This window comes from Syngnathus scovelli, chromosome 12 (assembly GCF_024217435.2).
Source record: "Syngnathus scovelli strain Florida chromosome 12, RoL_Ssco_1.2, whole genome shotgun sequence".
NCBI lineage: Eukaryota > Metazoa > Chordata > Actinopteri > Syngnathiformes > Syngnathidae > Syngnathus > Syngnathus scovelli.
In genome coordinates, this window is record NC_090858.1 from 13,483,925 (window position 1) to 13,509,894 (window position 25,970).

A 25,970-nucleotide genomic window follows, 5' to 3' on the forward strand; every position below is an offset into this window, starting at 1 on the left:
GACTTCTTTGCTTTCATTTAGCTTTGTTGCTTTTAGCATTAGCAGTCCGTAGGCCACCGAGAGGAATTAAGTCGAACATGACAGACCCCGTAACAGACTCCATTCTGGCACCGGGAGACAGCTTTTACTTTTGAAAATAAAACTTCACGTCTTCAAAATAAAACTTTACATCTAGCCCACTGTAGTTTGTCCTCTTAGCAGCAAATGAAATGTTCTGGACAGGGTTCCGCAGAGTTAGTGTTACGCTTGGACCGTGAACTAGCAAGAGTCACTACACACTGCATGCAGAGCCAAATGCATCAAAATCCATTTGCCTTTAGGACGTCATCATCGAAAATTGTGAGTATGCATTTGGTCACAAAGGCCGTACATTGTTGTCTTCTTTGGCAAAAAGAAGCTTTAAGACATCACAAAGGTGTCAAAACACTCACTGCGAGAGCATCTGCTAACAATTTGGCAACAGCCCAACAATGGAGATGGACAACTACTCCATCAAGGCTGACGTCATCCTCCCGATGGTGCAGAAATACTTTGAACGCATCCAGCCGGCTCAGTGGAGCATGCTGGCCACAGGGACCATCGACTCAGCCACGCAGGTCATCCTAGCAGACATGTGCACGGACATCACGCAGAAACTCTGCACCGACACCATCAGAGTCATCATCCCGGAGTTTAAGCAGCACGTTCAGAGTGCCGAGAAGAAAAGAATGAAGCTCAAAGTGGAAGGCGGACTGAGCACCGCTTTTGCTTTGGCGTTCATTGTCCCGGAGCAGCCCAGTAAGAGCTCCGAAAAGCTGGACTCCCTCTTCAAGAGGGAGATCTCTCAGAGGGTCAATCACATTTTGGCGGCAGCAACCACCACAGACAGCCAGCTAGTGCCGCATGTCTACAGCCTGGGAACCTTTACCAAGATAGCAGTTCTGGCCAAGATGGTGTTGCAGGCCTGTGGTGCGCTTAAGGTTTACCTGAGCAAGATGGCCATATACACAAAGTCTTTCAGACCATGTTGTGAGCAAAAAAATAGACACCAACTGCCCTTTGACTCCAAGTGCATCGATGTGTGTGTATTCAACCAGGAAGAAACCACAGAGGTGCTGAAACAAATTCTCTGCAAATGGACTGACAGCAAGGACGAGTCCCTCTCACTCAGGACAAATCGCAAATCAAAGAAAACGGCGGCTGAAATTGTGGAGAAGATCATGAACAACCTGCACTACCCTGAAACCTTGGAGGAGGGGCGCAGTCGCTCTTCTATGCCTCACTTCAATCTCGGGCTGATCAAGGATCAACTCTGCGAGTTCTTTGAATCCTGCGCGTCACCCAACAGCAGCAATGAATCTACTCGCAAACGCAACTTTTTGAACTTTAGCCAAGAGAGGTTTAACGAGTTGTCCTTTGAGCTGCAGAAGCTCCGGTGTCGCTGCATGCGGATGCGCTGGGAAGAAGCGATTTACCTGCCTGGCAGCGTCCTGCAGACCCCCAAGCCTGACAAAGAGTTGAGCTTCCAGGGAGTCCGCTCAGGTCTCGAGTACGTGTTCCGCAAAGTGGCGCTACCAGCCGGAGATACTCGCATAGATGTGGACACGTTGCGACACAAAGCTGACAAGTTCTCACGAGACCTGGGAGATGAAATCTACCGTTACATGACCACCAACCGTGTGGTCCAGTCAGCTGCAGCGTGGAGGCGCTTCTCAGAGCTGCTCATCTTGGAGGTGGATGAGGAAAAACCGGAGAACATCCAGATCCTGCAGAAGATGGTGGAGGACACCTCTACAAAGTTTGTGCAGCATCTACTCCTCTGGCTCAAGTTGGAGCCGGTGACGAGGCGGAACCACACCAATGAAGTCTACGGTTGCTTGAACGACATAGACATGCTGGTGACTGGCACCTTGATTCCGCAAAAACTTCCGCTAGCAAGTCTACTGGACAGGGACGGACCTTGGCCAAAGACCCCGCCCAAGAACGAGGACTTGAGCAACGAGTTCAGTTATTCCCAGCGGTTGGCTTGGGCTTCCTCACACCAGCCGTCGGGTAATGAGGAGGAGCTGGTCGACAGCGGAACCCCCGGGCCACCACATGGGCAAGAATTTGTTGTGTTGGACGAAATATGCAGCTAGGAATTTTTTGCAAGAAGAACACGTCAATTCTTTACATTACTAAACAGAGACATGAAAACAAAATCATATAGGCAACATAAATATACAACTGTGTTGGTATTTAATCAGAAGAGCAAGTCCGTTCTGGCAGGAGCCATTAAGATGTCAAGGTATGCAGGGTTCATGAAGACGTCAGAAGATTCAGGCACTGTTCAAACTAGGACCAAGGACGTTTGTTACCCTGCCAAGTCCGGTTCAAGATGGCGGCGCGTGCAGACGTAGCGGCCACTCTATCCCGTTCGGTGTTTTGTGAGTGTTTACTGACTGTTTGTCTGGCAGTTTTGTGTGTGTTCGTCTCGTGTGATACGTCGTGCTACTAGTGCGGCGGGCATGTTCTGCTCGAAATCGGCGGAAGTGGGTTTTATGGCGTTCTGGACTTTGGTGCGGAGAGATTAGGGCGCTCGGACTGCTTCGTCATGGAGCGACGCCGGACTGGCCTGCTCTTCCTCCCCCGGTTGGACTGCGTCGTGAGCTCGGACTGCTTCGTCCTGGAGCATTGTTGGGATGCGTCGGCAGCGGGTCTGCGAGGAAGTGGAAGAGGGGCCAGCGCGGAGACGGGCCAGGCTTGCGGCCAACCCAGCTCGCCCAGCCGTGCCTTCCATTCCCCTGGCGTACGTTCGTTCACGGGACGACAAGACGGGTTGCGTTCGCCTGACAGGATCCACGAACCGGACAGTGCGTGCCTGCTGTGTTCACAGTGGCCTGGTTGACTGTTATCTTTCCGGACTCTGCTGTGCATCGGGAGCGGCTAGCGTGCTATCACTCTTATTGTTCATTGATGTTGACTTCTTGTTTTATTTTTCCTGTGTTGTTTACTTGTATGTGCGTTGTGAACTCTGTCTTGTCACCCTGGGATAGTGAGAAACGTAATTTCGATCTCTTTGTGTGTCTTGACATGCGGAGGAATTGACAATAAAGGAGACTTTGACTTTGAAAAGTCCAACAGGAAAATCCATCCATCCATTTTCTGTACCGCTCTGTCCCCACTGGGGTCGCGGGCGTGCTGGAGCCTATCCCAGCCGTCATCGCGCGGGAGGCGGGGGACACCCAAAACTGGTTGCCAGCCAATCGCAGGGCATACAGAGACGAACAACCATACACACTCACACCTAGGAGCAATTTGGAGTGCTCAATTGGCCTACCAAGCATGTTTTTGGGATGTGGGAGGAAACCGGAGTGCCCGGAGGAAACCCATGTGGATACGGGGAGAACATGCAAAGTCCACACTGGGAGGGCTGGAGGTGGAATCGAACCCGCACCCTCCTAACTGTGAGGCGGACGTGCTACCCAGTGTGCCACCGAGCCACCCAAGTCCAACAGGAAAATATTTTCTATAAACCCAACATGTAGTAGCAAGAACAATCAATGCAGGAAGAGCTGTCAGAATCCAAGGGTTGGTTCATTGGTAAATATCGCAGTCTCATTGCTTTTCTTCAAAATGACAGTTGCATTGTCAAATAATTGATTGCATAGCACACAATGACATAATGAAGGGATTGTGTGCTAAAAAGCCTTGTGACCTCATCACTATGTGGTCACAAAAACCATAAGTTGTTGTCAACTCTGATGAAAAGCTTAGTGATGTCACAAAGGTGTGAAAGCACTTGCAGGAGCCTGAGCAGCTGCCAATACTTTGGCAACAGACAAGTCAACAACAGCCCAACAATGGAGATGGAGAATTACTACATCAAGGAGGAGGTCATCCTCCCGTTGGTGCAGAAATACTTTGAGCGCATCCAGCCAGCGCAGTGGAGCATGCTGGCCACAGGGACCATTGACTCAGCCACGCAGGTCATCCTGGCGGACATGTGCACGGACATCACACAGAAACTCTGCGCCGACACCATCCGAGTCATCATCCCAGAGTTTAAGCAGCGCATTCAGAGTGCCGAGAAGAAAAGAATGAGGCTCAAAGTCGAAGGCGGACTGAGCACCGCCTTCGCCTCGGCACTCAGTGTCCCGGAGCAGCGCAGCAAGAGCTCCCAAAAGCTGGACTCCCTCTTCAAGAGGGAGATCTCGCAGAGAATCAATGACACCTTGTCATCAGCCACCAGCACAGCCAGCCAGCTGGTGCCACTTATTTACATCCCGGGCACCTTCACCAAGATAGAGGTTCTGGCTAAGATGGTGCAACTAGCCTGTGGTGCACTTAAGGTTTACCTGGGCAAGATGTACACAATGTGCTTCCGCCCGTGCTGGCGCCAAAAGAGCAGACAGGAACCTCCCTGTGACTCAAGGGGCGGGAACATGTGCATTTTCAACTATGAAGAAACCACAGAGGCGGTGATGAACATCCTACGCAAATGGACCGACGGCGAGGACAAGTCGGTCAGGACCGATCACGAACTCAAGAAAACAGCAGCAGAAATTGTAACAACCATCATCAACGAACTGCACTACCCTGAATCGTTGGAGGAGGGACGCAGTCGCTCTTCTACGCCTCACTTCAATCTTGGGCTGATCAAGGATCAACTCTGCGAGTTCTTTGAAACCTGCGCGTCACCCAACAGCAGCAATGAATTTGCTCGCAAACGCAACTTTTTGAACTTTTGCCAAAAGAAGTTTGACCAGCTGACATTTGAACTGGAGAAGGTTCGTTGTCGATGCATGCAGATGCGCAGGGAAGAAGAGGAGTCCCGACGAGGAACTCCAGCACTGGATGGTGATAATCTGCTCAGCTTCCAGGGAATCCAGCCAGGTCTTGAGGATGTTTTCCACAAGGTGGCACTACCGCCCCAGGGTGTCAGCGTAGACGTGCACGAGCTACGACTCGAAGCCGACAAGTTCTCAATAGACCTGGCAGATAAAATCTACCATTTCATGACCACCAACCGCACCACGATTCAGTCAGACGCTGTGTGGAGGCGCTTCTCAGAGCCGCTCATCCTGGAGGTGGACGAGGAAAAACCGGAGAACATCCAAGTCCTGCACAAGATGGTGGAGGACACCTCTACAAAGTTTGTGCAGCAACTGCTCCTCTGGCTCAAAATGGAGCCAGTGACGAGGGAGAACCACGCCGATGAGGTGTACGGTTGCTTGAACGACATCGACACGCTTATTATGGGGACAGCGATGCCACAAGCAAAAGAGGACGTCGACTCGGACAACACTAAGTCCGAAAGCCCACCAGACACGCAAGAAGGGAGCATCACCACGGAAAGCAGGATCAGCCAAAATGCATTGGAGACGGACAGTGCCCAAGCAAAGACTCCACCCTCCGGGGTGGTACGTGTCGCTTGGCCGTCGCCGCTCCGCCCGCCTTCTGCGGAGGAGAAGCGTTTGCACAGGCACACAATGGCTTCCCAGCCAAAAAGTTCGTCCTCAGAAGTGACGCCAGGCCGATCGACCTCTGTTCTGGAGGAGATGATTACTTCGCTCATGGCGGTGCTTGTCGTCCAGCTGCTAACGCGCATCCAAAAAAAACATAAGAAAGTTGTTCTCTCTCGTGACACACTGCCGATTATCCAGCGTCTGTCAAAGAAGGTACTGCAGGACCCAAGCTTGTGCGTCATCACAGAGGCCAACATTTACAGCATCAACAAGGTGATGAAGGCTGTCGTCAAGGAGATCCTGCGAGAGTTCGACTGCATGCGCCAGCTGCCGGAGGCTTTTCTGTCTAACGACCTGAGTTTTGACAACACCCTCCTCAAGCTGCTGATGGTCAACTTAGAAGCCCTGAAAGTCCGCCAGCAACGCAGGACACGCAAGTTCTTTTCTGCTGTGCGCAGGCTTTTCCGACATACCTTATGTATGCGCGCCTCTACTAGCAAGAAAGAAATCCTGCCGCACGATGAAACAGCTTCCGAGGCCAGTCTCGGCGTTTAAGGAAGACAACATCATGGTCAACTGCGAAACCAAAGCTGAGACATGAAGTCTTCACAAACACACCAAAGTGCAATCATGAGGGAAGGCTGCAATAGCTCTGGCACTCACTCCGTGGCCTTTATGTACTTAGCAATATGCTACTTTTGCTTGTCCATGTTAAGGTCTGTCTAAATTTGGGGACTCAGAGAGTGCCCCACAATTGGCCTTGAGTAGCAGTTTTTGGTGTGTTTTTTTTATGATTTAAACAAAGACTAAGAAAAACGACACAGAGAAGATCTGGACCGCTGTACATTCATGTACATTCACAAATGTTATTCCTCTGGGCAAAAAAAAGTCTCCACTCCTTGTCCTGTATATGAGGATTCTCTCTGGACCCCAAGCAGTGTCAGGAGAAATCCGTGTGAAAGGAATCCTTTGCTAAGCTTTTGGGTGTTGGTTCTCAAAAGGTGTCCGTCAAGACACGTGAGCTTGATGAGCCATTATGGAGAACATGTGAGGAAAGTCTGATTGGTTGTCACACCAACCTGTACCACAGGTTTGGCCTGTGACTCCTGAGGGCTCCACCTGATTCCTCAGCAGGGCGTCGCCTCCTGGTCTCAACACCGCTGTCGCTATAAGACCAAGCATCCTCCCTCCACCAAACATCAGTCAACAACATGGACAAATTGTTCGAGAGCGAGACAGGCCGGAAGGTTCTGGTCAACATGTGTAAAGAGAAAGCAGGTAAGTGAACATTCCTACATTGCTCTATACAACTTGAGCTTGAAAGCACAAGGGTGGGTCTTTATGTGGGACAAATCCTTTCAGGTTGACAATAGGACTCTTCGTCAAATGTGTGTTGTTTTCAATGAAACAAGTGCCGAGGGGCTGACGGGACAAGTCAACTGCTTCTTTTGCAGGGGATTTTGCAGAGGAATGCCTATCCAAGCTTGGAGGAGGAGGAGGAGGAGAAGGGGCGGAAAGTCAGGAGGACAAAGGTTTCGACGTGGGGGACATACTACAGATGGTCGGTGGGAAGAAGGAGGACAAGAAAGGTTTTGACGTGGGGGATGTACTACAGATGGCCGGTGGGAAGAAGGAGGACAAGAAAGGTTTTGACGTGACTGATGTCCTGTCCATGGCTGGTGGGAAGCAGGAGGACAGTGGAGCAGGTGAGTTGCCAAGTGTGAATTAGCAAAACAAGGTTGTGCCCTGTCTACGCTGTGAATGCTACACATGACGTTCAACTCCAACTTCTCATTTTCTTTGTCGCAGGAATTGGGAAAGCTCTGAGTGGACTGTTTGACTAGAAAAGCGCAGACCTCAAGCTCCTCCACAACTTGTTAAAAGGGCAACTGTATGTGTACAACTGTCATTCCATGAAATAAAGCGACAAAAGCCATGTCACTCTGCTTCTTACATTTTTGGGCTGGCTGATGAAAAAGCCTGCTAATACAACCGTGTTGTTTTTTGCTAAAGCAAAGAAAACCAGTTGCTTGTGGTTTCAGCTTTCAACATGGAAACCGCGCACACACACCCCAATAGACGTAGCTTGTGTTGACATTCTGTACACACCCTGCCACCTTGATTCTAACTTAAAAATAGACTCAGGGAGCAATTACCAAACATCACACACACGCCATCACAGTGTGCGCCGCATTGTAGCTGACTTTGAGCGGAAAAAAGCAACTGGTGTTTCCCATGGCAGAAAGTCAGTCCTTTGTCGATAAAGGCAGAATTCTCCGCTCTCTTTTTTTAGCGCCGGCTCTCCACATCACCTTTCAAGGTCCACGTCGGGGGGCTGAGCTGCTCAAGGTTTTAGCGCCTCACCATTGTAGCAAGCAGCGCAAATCTAATGGCACCGATATTCAATAAAAACGAGATTTGCAAACATGCCACCGGTATGCCGGAGCAATAGCTTCGCTCTAGTAAAGACGCACCGCCCCCAGAAAACGCTGGAAGCCGTCAAGAGTGGGTTGCCGAACCAACATGAAATGTTCAAACGTGGTGGAAAGGTGGAAATGAAAGAAAAGTGTCATTGCCAACCGAAACATGTTCAACCTAAAATGTGTTGACCATAAAGATTGTATCTGTTCATGAAGATCTTGTTCACAACTTGCAATGATGTTCTGTGCTGATTCAAACCAGCCAACTCCACATTTAGAAATTGGTTCAAAACAGCTGTTGGACCCAGCTTGAGAAAAATGCTAACCCACAGCTCACTTCAGTCTTTGGTGTCGAGTACAAAGTTGAATGTGCCGTCTTTTCTGGGTCCATCCATCCATCCATCCATCCATTTTCTGAACCGCTTAGTCCCCACGGGGGTCGCGGGTGTGCTGGAGCCTATTCCAGCCGTCATCGGGCAGTAGGCGGGGGACACCCTGAACCGGTTGCCAGCCAATCGCAGGGCACACAGAGACAAACAACCATTCGCACTCGCACTCACACCTAGGGACAATTTGGAGTGATCAATCGGCCTACCAAGCATGTTTTTGGGATGTGGGAGGAAACCGGAGTGCCCGGAGAAAACCCACGCGGGCTCGGGGAGAACATGCAAACTCCGCACAGGGAGGGCCGGAGGTGGAATCGAACCCGCACCCTCCTAACTGTGAGGCGGACGTGCTACCCAGTGCACCACCGAGCCGCTTTTCTGGGTCATGGCTTTTAAATGTGCACATTGCCAAGGCCCACCCACCCTTTCTTGCAAGCCAATCATGTGACTTTCAACTCAAACACAAGCGTGTTTGTTCTGCCTTTCAGGTGAGTCAGACACACACACGCACACTTGGCGAGCGACAGGTGGAACCTGCCCGTCCGGTACGGTCAGGGCCACTTCTCGGTGCAGCCATAAGAGAAAGGTGACAAAGAGAGTCGCGCTCAGTGACCCGACCTCGCCTAATACGCGCACACACTCGTCGACGTTGGAAGATGGACAAAATGGCTGAGATGTTTGGAGATCATGTGGGTAAGTAGAGAACGTGATGCTGCTTCTTACGTTGGCCTCCTCCATTTTGTCAGCAGTCCCATGATGCGGTGTAACAGGTCAAGCAAGTATTAGGGGTTACCAAGTCGGGCTGTAGAGCCTTCTCAATGTGATCGTGCTAGTACGGAGCTTGCTGAGAAGCAGATCATGTTTGTGCTGGACGAGGAAGATGTGTCAAACGGGAAGGACATTGGCCCTCGAGCATCAGAGTTGCTCACACCTCTGGTCTAAACACGACGTACAAGAGCTGAAACAGTGTACAGTACATCGTTTTGTGTTAGTCCACAACAGGGCTAGGAAGTAGAAAGTAGTAGAAAGTGTAAACGTGCCCACCTCTGGAGGTCAATATGGTACAGCATATAGGGGCTCATCTTCTGCTCATCATATTCCTTGAGTGAATGTGGAGTGTGTGAATGAAAAGCGAGCTTGAGCAAAGGGCCTGCACACGTTCCCGTGAAAAGCAAGCCGTGTGTCCATTTGTGTGTGCGCAGGGGACATCGTGGGGGGCATGGTGAAGAACGCATTAGGGGTCAAAGGCACGAGCAAGGACAAAGGAGGCTTGAGCTCTTTCTTCGGAGGAGACAAGAAAAATCAGGACGAGAGTGACAAAGGAGGAATCTTCTCCTTTGGTGACGACAAGAGAGAGAACGACGACGACGACAAGGGAAGTTTCTTCTCCAGATTCCTGGACAGAGATGACAATGACAAGAAGGCCAAGCAGTCAGGCTTTGATGGCTTGTTCAACGAGCTTGATGGCCCGGACAGACAGGCAGGAGGCGGGGCCGGAGGATCGGGGTGCGGAGCTGCCGGGGGGGCACCAGGCGGACCAAGGGGTGGAGCAGGTCTAAGTGAGGGAGGTGAGTGGGACATCTCACTGTTGGTAAAAAGATCTTTCTCATGACTATAAAAGTTGAGCTAACGCGAGCAGGTCAACAAGTAGAAGAGCGTTTCACTGTTGGTAAAAAGATCATTCTCAGAACTAAAAAAGTTGAGCTAATTCGAGCAGGTCAAGTAGAGACGGATACTGAGTACTGAAACCAATAGTACCGTAATTCCCGGTGTATAAGCCGCACCGGTGTATAAGCCGCATCAGCTAAAATTCGGGGATATTTTAATTTTTTTTCTTACATAAGCCGCACCGGACTATAAGCCGCATGTGCACACGAGTTTTTTTTACAAAGAAAGACAGTACACAGAAAGCCTTTTTGAAGTTTGAATAACATGCTTTAACATGTCTTTCTAAACATTGCCTGTGACGCAGCAGTAATACCGCAGCAACACGGAAGTGTGCACGCGAGTTATTAACAAAGAAATACTGGACAAAGAAAGCTTTTTTTAAACTTTTAATAACATACCTTAACATTTCTTTCCAAACACTGCCTGTGACGCGGCAGTAATACCGCAGCAACACGGAAGTAACACAGCACTAATAGGGTTTGATTAAATAAAACATACCGGTAAAAGTCACTGAGACGCGGCGGTAACACAGTAGCAACACGGTAGCACAGCACTAAGTAAAAAAAGAGCTTCATCGTCTTCATCTTCCTCCTGTGCACTGAAACCGTAGAAGTCTGCCTCCTCAATTTCCAATTGGAATAGCGTTAGATATCCTTCGCCACACACTTTCTCAGTATCTCTTTCGTCGTCGTTTTTATCCATTTCTTCTAGCATTTTCCATGATGAGGGTCCACGAAATAAAGGGTGCCGCAACACAATGTCATCAACATCGACTGCCTTTAGCTTAAAAGCGGCATCATATGCATTTCTTTTGACCCCCATAATGACGGTTTGTGTATAAAAGCTTCCTTTAAGTAATGTCCATCTTGATCGCGTTCTGCGTGATGCGCGAAATGTTGTAAACAAACGAGCACGTCTTCTTCGGCGCATTATCTCTTCTTCGCCTGTCTCGCTCTTGCTTCCTGCTAGAGCGCCCCCTGGAGGCCGGAGGCCGTAAAAATCCATAAGTGCGCCGCGCCGCCATTTAAGCCTCAGGGTTCAAGTAACCTTCTGAATAAAATGCATTAAAAGTTCACATTCATTACAACTTGTTTTTGGTGAGCAAAATGTCAGAAGAATTGAATTTAAATGCTGATTGATTGGGTTTCAATACAATGCAGATGGTCCAAACAGCGCCACTGCTTTGTGTAATCTCTGAGTCACATGGCAGAGTAAGAGAAAGGGTTTAGAGCACAGGTGTCAAACTCAAGGCCCGAGGGCCAGATACGGCCCATCATTCTATGTGGCCCACGAAGACAAATTGTGCATCAAATTCGTGTCATTACTAGAATTGGAAATTGTCTTCACTTTTAATATCTTTTTAAAAAAATATTTGACCAGTTTTTACTCGTCTGATATGAAAACGAGTTATTTGTCAGTTTGTTTTGTAGCTTTTACTGTATATAATAGTTTCAAAAGTAAAAGTGATCAAGTCATCACAAAAATCATGAAAAAAAATCTTATATAAGCTCACTATAAGCCGCAGGGTTAAAAATTTTGGAAAAAAGTCGCGGTTTAGACACCGGAAATTACCGTACTTCTAGCACTGGGCATTACATGGAAATGTCATTGTGATTTCAATGAAGGCAATAAAAACGTTAAGATCCAAAACGCGGAATGAGCGAAACCACGACGAGTGTGTTTGCAAGTGCCTCGGTTGCAAAGCAACCCAAAATGCCCTGTGTTGCTTGAAGCAAGCCTGTAATAGAGTTTACCATCAAATGAGACACACTACAAAAATAATCACAGTTTCAAAACAAAATCATAAGTTCTTGGTACCTCGCCTGGTTAATTCTATCAACAATGGAAAACCGGATTGACCAGCTAGCAAAAATTTGGAGGGGGTCAATACTCAAATAACATGCGCGCGCGCGCACACACACACACACACACACACACACACACACACACACACACACACACACACACACACACACACACACACACATCCTTGTTAACCTCCCTCTGCAGGACCCAACTTAATTTACCGAGTTCTGGGGTCCACCCTTTCTAGTGGTCCAAGAACTATGAAAAAAATCAGGCAACTCCCAAAAAAAATCTTGTTACTAAAAATCACTTTCAATAAACACAATTTGAAACTTTTTTTTTCATGTCAGTTTTTCAGTCATATCTGGGGCCTGTTTCTAACATTCCGGCTTTGCGGGGTCCACCTTTACACACATGAGATTTTTAGTCAGTTATGGGGATCGCTTTTAATATTTCAACCTTAAGAGGTCTACCTATACACACATTATTTTTTTTAGCCAGTTATGGAGCTTGCTGTTAAGATTTAAGACTTGTTAGGTCTGCCTTTATAAAGAGGATCTATCAAGTTCAACCCCGACCCTAATCTAACCCAAACATGCATTTGTGTGGACTTAATCATTTGAGAAAACCTAAAAATTTTGTTAGTGTTATTAATACTTTCATCTGGCTAAATATACTAGATATACATTGAAATGTGCATTCTAAAATACATTCTGAAGTCTTTATTCAGATTCTGGTCCATTTTCCTTGGTCACAGTCTTAATATTCTTCAATTTGTTCAGTCATATTGGTACATTTTAAAATATTTAAATTCTGCATTTTAGCTAACTATAAAGTACACAGGATTTACAAGTAATAATTGTCGAGTCAAAATTTTAAATGGACACATTACAAATGTAGCCAATGAATAAAGGAACTTATTTAATCTAACATTTACGAACAGGAGAAGTGGAGCATAAAAAAAATCACAAACAAATAGTGAACAAATGGTGAAACAGGACCAGCCATGTGTTTCTATCTCTGTTAAGGGAAGCTGTTTCACTCATATTTTCTCCTCATGGTGGTTATTCTCTTTTTGACAAAGTACTTAACAGCTCGGTGCTTGTGGTTCTGCAGCAATGCATCTCTCGCAGTCAAGCTTACCAGGAACCTGATTTGTCAATATATACTTCCTTGAATGTTTATTTACTGCAGCACATTCCTCTGGGGTCCAGCTTCTTTTCACAACTTTTCCGTTACCTAAGGGCATAGGAAGAGCACTTTTTAGTTTACAACTTAATTAGAACAAAATTGCATAAAGAATACATTCACTTTATGTACAATTATCCGACAATATAATTCAAATGAGATATTTTATAACGTCAACTATCTTTGTCAACAGTGATGAGCCTACAATAGACATAAGTAAATCAGTTAATATCTGAGATATTAATCCGGTCATTTAAGTTGCTAGGTGGTCTTCAGTGTCAGCTGTTTTGATATTAACAAAATTAAAAATAGATGCACAAAAGGGTAACATTAGAATGCCCCCAGTTTTGGTGGTGGGGGAAAGAGGTCTCTCATTTTCTTGATTACTTTTAAGCAGTTTTGCATTTGACCAGAATGTCACTGCTGGTAGATGAAGCAATTCCTGGACCCTACAGAGGTTGCACAGGCAGTCAAACTCCACCATGGCAGCACATTGGGATGCACCATTTCTCTGACAAAACCATTAAGAACAGATACAAGTTGTTGCAAAATCAGGGAAAATAAAAAATAAAAATCAGAGAAAAACTTTTTTCAGACAGTGTTTTACATGTATGGGGAATTTGCTTTGATAACATGCTACACATGGACAAACAAAGATGATAAAAGTAAATTTGGAAATATATAATGTGTAAAAAATTAAATGCAAGCTGTATAAGAATGGTATCTGCCTTGGTGTGACAATGTGTGAATTTGCATATTCACTAATAGGTTAATCTAGAGCAATTTTTCTTTCTCTCTTTTGAGGTAAATGTGTCATGTATACATTACCCCTATTTAAAAATAGATGTAAACAAACATCTCACATATAATCAAGGTTAGCAATGACCTGTAACTCACATGAGAAAGGATGGGTCAATTTTCATTTTATGACAAAATTCAAAAGTTTAGACCTTACATGTCTAAGAAAAAAAGTCAAGTGGTGTTTAATATATCTTGCTTGGGTCATCTAAATCTTAGTAAGCAGCATATGTGAGGATAATTAGATACTGATACAGTAGTAACAATTGGGCAATTTAAAAGCAACTGTGATAAAGTTATATATTGAAAAGGATTACTCTAAACTCACCTCCCTTTTTGGCAGACTTTTCATTACTTGGGCCACGAGATGCGGAGGTACAAGAGGTCACTTCTATCACTTCTGGGATCAGCCCATCTGAAATGACGATTTTTAAGTACAGAAAAAAAACACAGTATAGCAATATTCTAAAACAAAAATTAACTGCACCTGTATAAGAATGCTTGGTCAAATTTAATATACTCTTGTTTTGAGCAGATTGATTTGCAGAGGTACAGAGCAGTCCTTTTGGGAATCATTGTCAGTATCATCACTGTCTGAGTAGTCCACTTTGAGAAACTCCTTTGATAATTGATAGCTCTATGGAGGGAATTAAAAGAAATGTGTTGTTAGTTTCTGCAAGATACTCTTATATGCTGTATTAATATAAAGACTAGAATTTCTTTGCTCAAAATAATTAAAATTTCTGTCCAATATCTTAACTGGTAGACGACCGGTGCTGTACACATCCTCTGAAATATGCCAAAACCTTATATCACAGGAAATTTTACATATAAAACATGGAAAAGGCTCCAAAATTTACAACAAAGAAGCCACAAGAAACCATATTTCAGAAATCTGTTATGTGTGTGTGAATGATTGGCTTGGTTGGAATAACCATGACAACCTTAGATCCATACGGAGGGCCCCACAAGTAGCCATCAGAAATCTGTTATGTGTGTGTGAATGATTGGCTTGGTTGGACACCCATGGGCGCATGTTTCAACAATCCATCTATAGGTGTGTGTGCCACTGGTTCGTTTGGGCTCTATGAGGAGAACCACTAAAACCGTGTGATCCAATGGTTGGCTGAATGCTGTTTAAGGTACCTTCTGACTAAAGAACAGCTTTCCAACTAAAAGCTGTAAACTAAGAGAACAAGAAAAGGTCTACAAAGTTTATTTCTTACAACAAAGTCGCACTGAGTGTTACCTGTTGGCTGGCATCTTGTTTGATGTTATCATCAGGGTCAGAGTCCTGCCAAGTTCTGGCTGGTTCAGGCAGCGCACCATCAACAGGAGCCTGAGAGCCTGTCACCTGGAATTAAAACCACAAATAACTTACCAACATCATACAGACACCACAAATGACAGACTCAAGACCTGTATAGTTAAATCATGTGAAGTTAGTCCCCGAAACCAAACAAGCTTTTCTAACTAAAGTGTTCCAGTCAGTTCTGGATGTCTAATCAGGTCCTATAACAGCATCTTTATGGATGTAGTGGAGCATCCTTCAGCATGACACTTTAGCCGTTTAGCTGTTGAGGATGTGTGGAACTATAGCTGTAATATAATCAGCATCCATAATGTCCATAACCAAAATATGATCTAAAAACATGAGACAACCTTCGATCCATACGGAGGGCCCCACAAGTAGCCATCAGAAATCTGTTATTATGTGTGTGTGAATGATTGGCTTGGTTGGAATAACCAAGACAACTTTCGATCCATGCGGAGGGCCCCACAAGTAGCCATCAGAAATCTTTTATGTGTGTGTGAATGATTGGCTTGGTTGGACACCCATGGGCGCATGTTTCAAATATCCATGTATAGGTGTGTGTGCCACTGGTTCGTTTGGGCTCTATGAGGAGAACCACTAAAACCGTGTGATCCAATGGTTGGCTGAATGCTGTTTAAGGTACCTTCTGACTAAAGAACAGCTTTCCAACTAAAAACTGTAAACTAAGAGAACAAGAAAAGGTCTACAAAGTTTATTTCTTACAACAAAGTCTAACTGAATGTTACCTGTTGGCTGGCATCTTGTTTGATGTTATCATCAGGGTCAGAGTCCTGCCAAGTTCTGGCTGGTTCAGGCAGAGCACCGTCAACAGGAGCCTGAGAGCCTGTCACCTGGAATTAAAACCACAAATAACTTACCAACATCATACAGACACCACAAATGACAGACTCAAGACCTGTATAGTTAAATCATGTGAAGTTAGTCCCCAAAACCAAACAAGCTTTTCTAACTAAAGTGTTCCAGTCAGACCTGATGTCTAATCAGGTCCTATAACAGCATCTTTATGGATGTAGTGGAGCATCCTTCAGCATGACACTTTAGCCGTTTAGCTGTTGAGGATGTGTGGAACTATAGCTGTAATATAATCAGCCTCCATAATGTCCATAACCAAAATATGATCTAAAAACATGAGGCAACCTTCGATCCATACGGAGGGCCCCACAAGTAGCCATCAGAAATCTGTTATTGTGTGTGTGTGAATGATTGGCTTGGTTGGAATAACCAAGACAACTTTAGATCCATACGGAGGGCCCCACAAGTAGCCATCAGAAATCTGTTATGTGTGTGTGAATGATTGGCTTGGTTGGACACCCATGGGCGCATGTTTCAACAATCCTTCTATAGGTGTGTGTGCCACTGGTTCGTTTGGGCTCTATGAGGAGAACCACTAAAACCGTGTGATCCAATGGTTGGCTGAATGCTGTTTAAGGTACCTTCTGACTAAAGAACAGCTTTCCAACTAAAAGCTGTAAACTAAGAGAACAAGAAAAGGTCTACAAAGTTTATTTCTTACAACAAAGTCTAACTGAATGTTACCTGTTGGCTGGCATCTTGTTTGATGTTATCATCAGGGTCAGAGTCCTGCCAAGTTCTGGCTGGTTCAGGCAGCGCACCGTCAACAGGAGCCTGAGAGCCTGTCACCTGGAATTAAAACCACAAATAACTTACCAACATCATACAGACACCACAAATGACAGACTCAAGACCTGTATAGTTAAATCATGTGAAGTTAGTCCCCAAAACCAAACAAGCTTTTCTAACTAAAGTGTTCCAGTCAGTTCTGGATGTCTAATCAGGTCCTATAACAGCATCTTTATGGATGTAGTGGAGCATCCTTGAGCATGACACTTTAGCCGTTTAACTGTTGAGGATGTGTGGAACTATAGCTGTAATATAATCAGCCTCCATAATGTCCATAACCAAAATATGATCTAAAAACATGAGACAACCTTCGATCCATACGGAGGGCCCCACAAGTAGCTATCAGAAATCTGTTATTATGTGTGTGTGAATGATTGGCTTGGTTGGAATAACCAAGACAACTTTAGATCCATACGGAGGGCCCCACAAGTAGCCATCAGAAATCTGTTATTATGTGTGTGTGAATGATTGGCTTGGTTGGAATAACCAAGACAACTTTCGATCCATGCGGAGGGCCCCACAAGTAGCCATCAGAAATCTTTTATGTGTGTGTGAATGATTGGCTTGGTTGGACACCCATGGGCGCATGTTTCAAATATCCATCTATAGGTGTGTGTGCCACTGGTTCGTTTGGGCTCTATGAGGAGAACCACTAAAACCGTGTGATCCAATGGTTGGCTGAATGCTGTTTAAGGTACCTTCTGACTAAAGAACAGCTTTCCAACTAAAAGCTGTAAACTAAGAGAACAAGAAAAGGTCTACAAAGTTTATTTCTTACAACAAAGTCTAACTGAATGTTACCTGTTGGCTGGCATCTTGTTTGATGTTATTATCAGGGTCAGAGTCCTGCCAAGTTCTGGCTGGTTCAGGCAGCGCACCATCAACGGGAGCCTGAGAGCCTGTCACCTGGAATTAAAACCACAAATAACTTACCAACATCATACAGACACCACAAATGACAGACTCAAGACCTGTTTAGTTAAATCATGTGAAGTTAGTCCCCAAAACCAAACAAGCTTTTCTAACTAAAGTGTTACAGTCAGTTCTGGATGTCTAATCAGGTCCTATAACAGCATCTTTATGGATGTAGTGGAGCATCCTTGAGCATGACACTTTAGCCGTTTAACTGTTGAGGATGTGTGGAACTATAGCTGTAATATAATCAGCCTCCATAATGTCCATAACCAAAATATGATCTAAAAACATGAGACAACCTTCGATCCATACGGAGGGCCCCACAAGTAGCTATCAGAAATCTGTTATTATGTGTGTGTGAATGATTGGCTTGGTTGGAATAACCAAGACAACTTTAGATCCATACGGAGGGCCCCACAAGTAGCCATCAGAAATCTGTTATGTGTGTGTGAATGATTGGCTTGGTTGGACACCCATGGGCGCATGTTTCAACAATCCTTCTATAGGTGTGTGTGCCACTGGTTCGTTTGGGCTCTATGAGGAGAACCACTAAAACCGTGTGATCCAATGGTTGGCTGAATGCTGTTTAATGTACCTTCTGACTAAAGAACAGCTTTCCAACTAAAAGCTGTAAACTAAGAGAACAAGAAAAGGTCTACAAAGTTTATTTCTTACAACAAAGTCTAACTGAATGTTACCTGTTGGCTGGCATCTTGTTTGATGTTATCATCAGGGTCAGAGTCCTGCCAAGTTCTGGCTGGTTCAGGCAGCGCACCGTCAACAGGAGCCTGAGAGCCTGTCACCTGGAATTAAAACCACAAATAACTTACCAACATCATACAGACACCACAAATGACAGACTCAAGACCTGTATAGTTAAATCATGTGAAGTTAGTCCCAAAACCAAACAAGCTTTTCTAACTAAAGTGTTACAGTCAGTTCTGGATGTCTAATCAGGTCCTATAACAGCATCTTTATGGATGTAGTGGAGCATCCTTGAGCATGACACTTTAGCCGTTTAACTGTTGAGGATGTGTGGAACTATAGCTGTAATATAATCAGCCTCCATAATGTCCATAACCAAAAATATGATCTAAAAACATGAGACAACCTTCGATCAATACGGAGGGCCCCACAAGTAGCTGTCAGAAATCTGTTGTGTGTGTGAATGATTGGCTTGGTTGGAATAACCAAGACAACTTTCGATCCATACGGAGGGCCCCACAAGTAGCCATGAGAAATCTATTATGTGTGTGTGAATGATTGGCTTGGTTGGAATAACCAAGACAACTTTCGATCCATACGGAGGGCCCCACAAGTAGCCATCAGAAATCTGTTATGTGTGTGTGAATGATTGGCTTGGTTGGACACCCATGGGCGCATGTTTCAAATATCCATGTAGAGGTGTGTGTGCCACTGGTTCGTTTGGGCTCTATGAGGAGAACCACTAAAACCGTGTGATCCAATGGTTGGCTGAATGCTGTTTAAGGTACCTTCTGACTAAAGAACAGCTTTCCAACTAAAAACTGTAAACTAAGAGAACAAGAAAAGGTCTACAAAGTTTATTTCTTACAACAAAGTCTAACTGAATGTTACCTGTTGGCTGGCATCTTGTTTGATGTTATCATCAGGGTCAGAGTCCTGCCAAGTTCTGGCTGGTTCAGGCAGAGCACCGTCAACAGGAGCCTGAGAGCCTGTCACCTGGAATTAAAACCACAAATAACTTACCAACATCATACAGACACCACAAATAACAGACTCAAGACCTGTATAGTTAAATCATGTGAAGTTAGTCCCCAAAACCAAACAAGCTTTTCTAACTAAAGTGTTCCAGTCAGACCTGATGTCTAATCAGGTCCTATAACAGCATCTTTATGGATGTAGTGGAGCATCCTTCAGCATGACACTTTAGCCGTTTAGCTGTTGAGGATGTGTGGAACTATAGCTGTAATATAATCAGCCTCCATAATGTCCATAACCAAAATATGATCTAAAAACATGAGGCAACCTTTGATCCATACGGAGGGCCCCACAAGTAGCCATCAGAAATCTGTTATTGTGTGTGTGTGAATGATTGGCTTGGTTGGAATAACCAAGACAACTTTAGATCCATACGGAGGGCCCCACAAGTAGCCATCAGAAATCTGTTATGTGTGTGTGAATGATTGGCTTGGTTGGACACCCATGGGCGCATGTTTCAAATATCCATGTAGAGGTGTGTGTGCCACTGGTTCGTTTGGGCTCTATGAGGAGAACCACTAAAACCGTGTGATCCAGTGGTTGGCTGAATGCTGTTTAAGGTACCTTCTGACTAAAGAACAGCTTTCCAACTAAAAACTGTAAACTAAGAGAACAAGAAAAGGTCTACAAAGTTTATTTCTTACAACAAAGTCTAACTGAATGTTACCTGTTGGCTGGCATCTTGTTTGATGTTATCATCAGGGTCAGAGTCCTGCCAAGTTCTGGCTGGTTCAGGCAGAGCACCGTCAACAGGAGCCTGAGAGCCTGTCACCTGGAATTAAAACCACAAATAACTTACCAACATCATACAGACACCACAAATAACAGACTCAAGACCTGTATAGTTAAATCATGTGAAGTTAGTCCCCAAAACCAAACAAGCTTTTCTAACTAAAGTGTTCCAGTCAGACCTGATGTCTAATCAGGTCCTATAACAGCATCTTTATGGATGTAGTGGAGCATCCTTCAGCATGACACTTTAGCCGTTTAGCTGTTGAGGATGTGTGGAACTATAGCTGTAATATAATCAGCCTCCATAATGTCCATAACCAAAATATGATCTAAAAACATGAGGCAACCTTTGATCCATACGGAGGGCCCCACAAGTAGCCATCAGAAATCTGTTATTATGTGTGTGTGAATGATTGGCTTGGTTGGAATAACCAAGACAACTTTAGATCCATACGGAGGGCCCCACAAGTAGCCATCAGAAATCTGTTATGTGTGTGTGAATGATTGGCTTGGTTGGACACCCATGGGCGCATGTTTCAACAATCCTTCTATAGGTGTGTGTGCCACTGGTTCGTTTGGGATCTATGAGGAGAACCACTAAAACCGTGTGATCCAATGGTTGGCTGAATGCTGTTTAAGGTACCTTCTGACTAAAGAACAGCTTTCCAACTAAAAGCTGTAAACTAAGAGAACAAGAAAAGGTCTACAAAGTTTATTTCTTACAACAAAGTCTAACTGAATGTTACCTGTTGGCTGGCATCTTGTTTGATGTTATCATCAGGGTCAGAGTCCTGCCAAGTTCTGGCTGGTTCAGGCAGCGCACCGTCAACAGGAGCCTGAGAGCCTGTCACCTGGAATTAAAACCACAAATAACTTACCAACATCATACAGACACCACAAATGACAGACTCAAGACCTGTATAGTTAAATCATGTGAAGTTAGTCCCCAAAACCAAACAAGCTTTTCTAACTAAAGTGTTCCAGTCAGACCTGATGTCTAATCAGGTCCCATAACAGCATCTTTATGGATGTAGTGGAGCATCCTTCAGCATGACACTTTAGCCGTTTTGCTGTTGAGGATGTGTGGAACTATAGCTGTAATATAATCAGCCTCCATAATGTCCATAACCAAAATATGATCTAAAAACATGAGACAACTTTCGATCCATACGGAGGGCCCCACAAGTAGCCATCAGAAATCTGTTATTGTGTGTGTGTGAATGATTGGCTTGGTTGGAATAACCAAGACAACTTTAGATCCATACGGAGGGCCCCACAAGTAGCCATCAGAAATCTGTTGTGTGTGTGAATGATTGGCTTGGTTGGACACCCATGGGCGCATGTTTTAACAATCCTTCTATAGGTGTGTGTGCCACTGGTTCGTTTGGGCTCTATGAGGAGAACCACTAAAACCATGTGATCCAATGGTTGGCTGAATGCTGTTTAAGGTACCTTCTGACTAAAGAACAGCTTTCCAACTAAAAGCTGTAAACTAAGAGAACAAGGAAAGGTCTACAAAGTTTATTTCTTACAACAAAGTCTAACTGAATGTTACCTGTTGGCTGGCATCTTGTTTGATGTTATCATCAGGGCCAGAGTCCTGCCAAGTTCTGGCTGGTTCAGGCAGCGCACCGTCAACAGGAGCCTGAGAGCCTGTCACCTGGAATCAAAACCACAAATAACTTACCAACATCATACTGAGAGTAATTCAAATAAAAGAGACAAAAATCTTCCTTTTTTTAATAACAAATTAATATTCCAACTTGCATACTTGATCTTACTGACTTACTTTTTCACGCCATGGCCATTTAGAATCACCATAGTTGTAATTGATTTCAGTTCCCATTTCTATGTTTTTGATGGCAAAAAGGCACAAATGGGGCTCGTCATTTACTATTTTTTTCATGGTGCAGTTTGGAGACTTGTGGTTGTCATTCACTAATCTTCCAAGAGAGCCATCCTCTGTTGATGCATCAATACTAGGAAAGAAAAAACAGAAATCAAACATTTTGTATCATATAACTAGTTTTTTAGTAAAATAAAAGTTGGCTTAGAGAAATAAAAACTTGCAACATTTCAAAAGAAAAGTTGAGAGGGAAACAATGTCTTTTTGAACGTCATAGCACTAAATAAAAAAAATTGTTAATGCCACAATCCTGATGTGTTATTGAAATATTGCTTCTGAGTGACTCACTAATTTAGGGTATTTTATTCCAGTCTCTTTCTAGAGTTCATAATTATTGTATAGAAAATATTTGGATATACATACCACCAGTAATGATTCTGCCATTCAAAGTCAAAGAGAAATGTACTCTCCTTTTCAGAGTACTTGCTTGTTTGGCAAAATATTTCTTTAAGATACACCTTTAACCAAATAATTGTGGTGTTATCTTACAATTTTAATACTAAGTTCTCGCTTAGAAACAGAAATACAACAACCAATCTGAATTTGATTGTTATTTGTGTTGTTTTATAAAATAAATAAATATATACTTAATGGATAAATGGTCTAAAAATGAGTTTATTACCTTTTTGATCATCAATAAATCTTTCCACTAGTCCAGGTTTGTCCTTTGAGGATTAAATGTAAAAGGCTGCTTCATCAGCAGGCTTTTTTCTTGCTTTCCTTTTGGACATTTCTGGCTCTAAAAAATAATTCAAAACATGGCAGAGAGAACTTTAACAAGCACTCTATATTAATTTTAAAAGATTTGTAATCATCCACTGTATAAAGACTGAAGGAATAAGCCTGGCCTGAGAACTAACAGAACAAGAGTGATTAAAGAAAGAATATTTTTCAGAAAATACTGATATATTAATGAAAATGTTTGTCGGTTTGAAGCTGAGCTTTGTTACTTTTAACTAGTCACAGTTCCAACCAGGTGCTGCATCCAAAGAAAAGTTATTTCAATAGTTTTACCAGTATAACTCGTTATACTTTTCAGGAGCTACCAACTCGTTTTTATTATGTTTGTGTTTGAAAAGTGAACGTAGCATCCTGATTAGCGGTAGCTAATTAGCCAATAAGCTAGTTTCCGGATAGTTTTATTTGCGTCAGAATGCTTGTGTTATTTAAAGAAAGCATTCTTACATGATAGAAAACCACCGAGAAATACAGAAGACATGCAGATATATCATAACACTGAGCACACACGTGTTTGACGAGTTTTGAAGTGGTTTCGGCAATTACGGCCAGAGTCCGGTTCTGGGCTTAGCAATTATGAAACATTAGCACATCGAAATCATCCTGAATTCGTTCTATAACTCTGTCGTTCTCTTTTACACCATTGTTTTTAAAACCACTGCAAGCTAAGATGAATAACAAGTTAAAAAGCCGGACTGTCTGAGGGGAAAACGTTACGCCATCCGAGTGACAATATACCGAATCCGAAGCCATAATCATTGCATATAAACCCCTCGGGGTCTGGACAAAAAGCATTTCTACATCAGTTTCTTGTACTTAGTATTTACATGCAGTTGATTTACTCACCGTGTATGTTGTGTTTCGTTATGAGCAGCGTGTCTTCGTCGCGGAGCAGTCTCAGTCTGGCGGCGTCACACGTGGCGAAGTGACGTTAAGCTGGTGGTTTTAGCCGCATGAAGCTAACACATGCAATACCTGCTAATTTAACTAATATGTAAACTGATGGTAAAGAATAAATTACTATTTATTTATACCTTTATTTTTATGTTTAGAACATGAAAAATGCACGAGATGCTGATTTAACTAATATGTAAACTGATGGTAAAGAATAAATTACTATTTATTTATACCTTTATTTTTATGTTTAGAACATGAAAAATGCACGAGACAGTTTTTAAAATAAGCCTAATAGAATGAGCGTATTTTTATAAAGCAAGTGTAATGAATATTAAATAACGTAGATAAATTGCAATTGTAATGCAGGAATTTTATGTTTACAGTATTATTTTAGCTGCTATGGTTACTAAAATAATAATTACCTGGTTTAAATCTACAGGAAATAGCATTTTATTTTCTTAATCAACACTCGGATCACGAGGTGCCCTGATTGGTTGAATCACACACACTTCCGGTAGTGTGTATACTTGCAATACCACTTGCCATGGTCGGGGGGCCGCTACTGAGCACACACACTTCACACACACAATTCTCAACATTGCGACCATGAGGGGTAAGTGAAAAAAATTCGTGAGGCATGTTGTTAGAGCATTTCAAGCTGTTTTAGAGTGGTTTCCCGAGTGGGGTCCATGATTTTGGACCCCACAACGACACAGGGCCCCACTTTGTTGGTGGGCTCCCTGTCTTCGGACCCCCCATACTAATAAAAACAAGTACACACACACACACACACACACACACACACACACACACACGTGACGAGGCAACCTAAATAAGTTGTTGCTGGGATTTATGATATAGTAGGTGTCCACCCCCCCATAAACCCACACACATGCACCCACAATCCCAAATGTCACGTGTTTGGCAAACGTGTGCAATGCTTGACAAGGGGGTGCCGTAGACGTGCGACGCATGGTGCGAGTATTTCTAAGTGACGCCCAACGTTTTTTGTGCCATCAGATTTGTTTGGTGATCTGATGGATGTGGCAGAAGAAACATCCAGAGGAAACTAGAGCAACAGGAAAGAAGTTCTTCCCCCCCATCCTTCCCTCTTTCCTTCCATGGTTCCCGCCCAGCATCTTGTGCTCATCCTGATTTTCACCAAATCAAGCTAGCATCTCGATTCAGTGATCTGTTTTAACGTACGTGGCATTACTTTCGTCGACAGGGTCAAGACACGTTTGAACGCCTTGTGGGAAGAAGACAGGAGAGCTCAGATACAGCTAGCTCAGCAAAAAGACACTCTCCACGCTAACTGGTAACTTGGTGTGGCTCAAAAGCATCTTTGAGGCTTGGCTCGAAGCCTCCGGCTCAATACTCAAGCTGTCTTTTGTTAAGAACCTCACACCATTGCAGAAGCTGTGATTTGATTCCATTTGATTTGAATGCGAACAATTATTCAGTAAGAGGGAGAACTTGAGCCGTTGACAATTTAGTTTTGATTTTCCTGTAAACATGACAGTTGTGTATACAAAGTGAAAAAGCAAACATGCATGTAACCTTTGTGCTTCTTTCCGCTTGGGATTTGTGATGTTTATAAATGTTGCCAAGCAGCACTTCCTTCCTTTTGTTACTGTCTTCCGGATTGCCGATGAAATCCAAAATGAGCGCAAACATCAAACATCACAGATGAAGGCGCCGGCTTTATGTTTGCACATTTTGGTTGCTTGTTTGTACTTCCCTCCGTCCATTGTGACGGCTTTTCCAAGGCGAGCGCATCCACAGCGCACCTGAAAATTGCCCCAGGGGCGAGGAGAAGGACGACCGAAAGGCGCACAATCGTGAGCGTGTGCCCAAGTCTCTGTCATGGGTCGCAACTGGCACACCAAAACACGTGGCCAACACCAAGCAGAGGAGATTGAGGTAGTCAGGAGATAAGGGGGGTCCGGCCGGATCAGCATCTGGGAGCTAAGACGGGCTGATTTGGGGACAGGCCGACATTGATTCAATCATTGATTCAGTCAGCCTGGAGTCTTTGACCAGAGCTTTCGGCGAGCAGCAATCGAGGCAGGCCACCAACGTCTTCCCTCGTGGCTAGCCGAGGCCAGGGCATCTCGGCCATACATGTGCAAGTCCCCGCTCCAAACACACATGCCTGCTATCGGAATTCCAATCACAATCTCCTGCGTCCGTCCTGCATAAAGACGAGGGCTACGGGCATCAGGGTTCTATGCGGTGGCAGCGATGGCACGCTAAGCATAATCTACTGGCCGGGACCCCAATTCAACCACAGGAAGGACTCAGTCCAGTTTGAATTTGGGGCCAAGCCTCGCTGTATATAAACGCAAGGAGACCTGTAAGCGTCCCACAAGG

General features: G+C 44.3%; 3 protein-coding genes and 1 long non-coding RNA gene across 7 annotated transcripts; 2 read left to right on the forward strand and 2 right to left on the reverse strand.

Moving 5' to 3' along the window:
* The first annotated feature begins 3,243 nt into the window (after nucleotides 1–3,243).
* LOC125978158 (uncharacterized) lies at nucleotides 3,244–7,362 on the forward strand. Of its 2 annotated transcripts, XM_049735264.2 has the most exons (4): nucleotides 3,244–6,704; nucleotides 6,881–6,958; nucleotides 7,042–7,132; nucleotides 7,236–7,362. In XM_049735264.2, the coding sequence occupies exon 1, from the start codon at nucleotides 3,723–3,725 to the stop codon at nucleotides 5,979–5,981; it is 2,259 nt and encodes a 752-aa protein (XP_049591221.1). In that variant the 5' UTR covers nucleotides 3,244–3,722; the 3' UTR covers nucleotides 5,982–6,704; nucleotides 6,881–6,958; nucleotides 7,042–7,132; nucleotides 7,236–7,362. The 2 variants fall into 2 exon arrangements, with proteins under 2 accessions (XP_049591221.1, XP_049591220.1); XM_049735263.2 differs by having other exon boundaries at nucleotides 6,881–7,132.
* Nucleotides 7,363–8,735: 1,373 nt separating this feature from the next.
* On the forward strand, nucleotides 8,736–25,213 carry LOC125978170 (calpain clp-1). Its single transcript, XM_049735299.2, has 3 exons — nucleotides 8,736–8,925; nucleotides 9,435–9,800; nucleotides 24,618–25,213. The coding sequence occupies exons 1-3, from the start codon at nucleotides 8,889–8,891 to the stop codon at nucleotides 24,668–24,670; spliced, it is 456 nt and encodes a 151-aa protein (XP_049591256.1). The 5' UTR covers nucleotides 8,736–8,888; the 3' UTR covers nucleotides 24,671–25,213.
* On the reverse strand, nucleotides 12,414–17,593 carry LOC137840811 (uncharacterized). 2 transcript variants are annotated; one of them, XR_011087880.1, is made up of 7 exons: nucleotides 17,471–17,592; nucleotides 16,565–16,669; nucleotides 15,754–15,858; nucleotides 14,942–15,046; nucleotides 14,180–14,329; nucleotides 14,021–14,107; nucleotides 12,414–12,945 (listed from the first exon to the last, which is right to left on the reverse strand). It is a non-coding gene; the product is annotated as an uncharacterized lncRNA (long non-coding RNA). The 2 variants fall into 2 exon arrangements; XR_011087879.1 differs by having other exon boundaries at nucleotides 14,021–14,329; nucleotides 17,471–17,593.
* Nucleotides 18,253–23,001, reverse strand: LOC125978164 (uncharacterized). 2 transcript variants are annotated; one of them, XM_049735285.2, is made up of 7 exons: nucleotides 22,585–23,001; nucleotides 21,846–22,035; nucleotides 21,612–21,716; nucleotides 20,803–20,907; nucleotides 19,992–20,096; nucleotides 19,181–19,285; nucleotides 18,253–18,387 (listed from the first exon to the last, which is right to left on the reverse strand). In XM_049735285.2, the coding sequence occupies exons 2-7, from the start codon at nucleotides 21,960–21,962 to the stop codon at nucleotides 18,268–18,270; spliced, it is 657 nt and encodes a 218-aa protein (XP_049591242.2). In that variant the 5' UTR covers nucleotides 21,963–22,035; nucleotides 22,585–23,001; the 3' UTR covers nucleotides 18,253–18,267. The 2 variants fall into 2 exon arrangements, with proteins under 2 accessions (XP_049591242.2, XP_068508737.1); XM_068652636.1 differs by lacking the exon at nucleotides 22,585–23,001 and adding an exon at nucleotides 22,326–22,574.
* Nucleotides 25,214–25,970: the final 757 nt, after the last annotated feature.

Bases quoted from the DNA above. Each gene is read 5' to 3' on its own strand.
- LOC125978158 (XM_049735263.2), top strand. From the start codon at position 3,723: ATGAAAAGCTTAGTGATGTCACAAAGGTGTGAAAGCACTTGCAGGAGC.
- LOC125978170 (XM_049735299.2), top strand. From the start codon at position 8,889: ATGGACAAAATGGCTGAGATGTTTGGAGATCATGTGG. The intron at 8,926-9,434 runs GTAAGTAGAGAA...GTGTGTGCGCAG, and splicing joins GATGTTTGGAGATCATGTGG to GGGACATCGTGGGGGGCATG. The intron at 9,801-24,617 runs GTGAGTGGGACA...TTGTGCCATCAG, and splicing joins AGCAGGTCTAAGTGAGGGAG to ATTTGTTTGGTGATCTGATG.
- LOC125978164 (XM_049735285.2), bottom strand. From the start codon at position 21,962: ATGAAAAAAATAGTAAATGACGAGCCCCATTTGTGCCTTTTTGCCATC. The intron at 20,097-20,802 runs GTAACATTCAGT...TTTTAATTCCAG, and splicing joins AACAAGATGCCAGCCAACAG to GTGACAGGCTCTCAGGCTCC. The intron at 18,388-19,180 runs GTAACATTCAGT...TTTTAATTCCAG, and splicing joins AACAAGATGCCAGCCAACAG to GTGACAGGCTCTCAGGCTCC.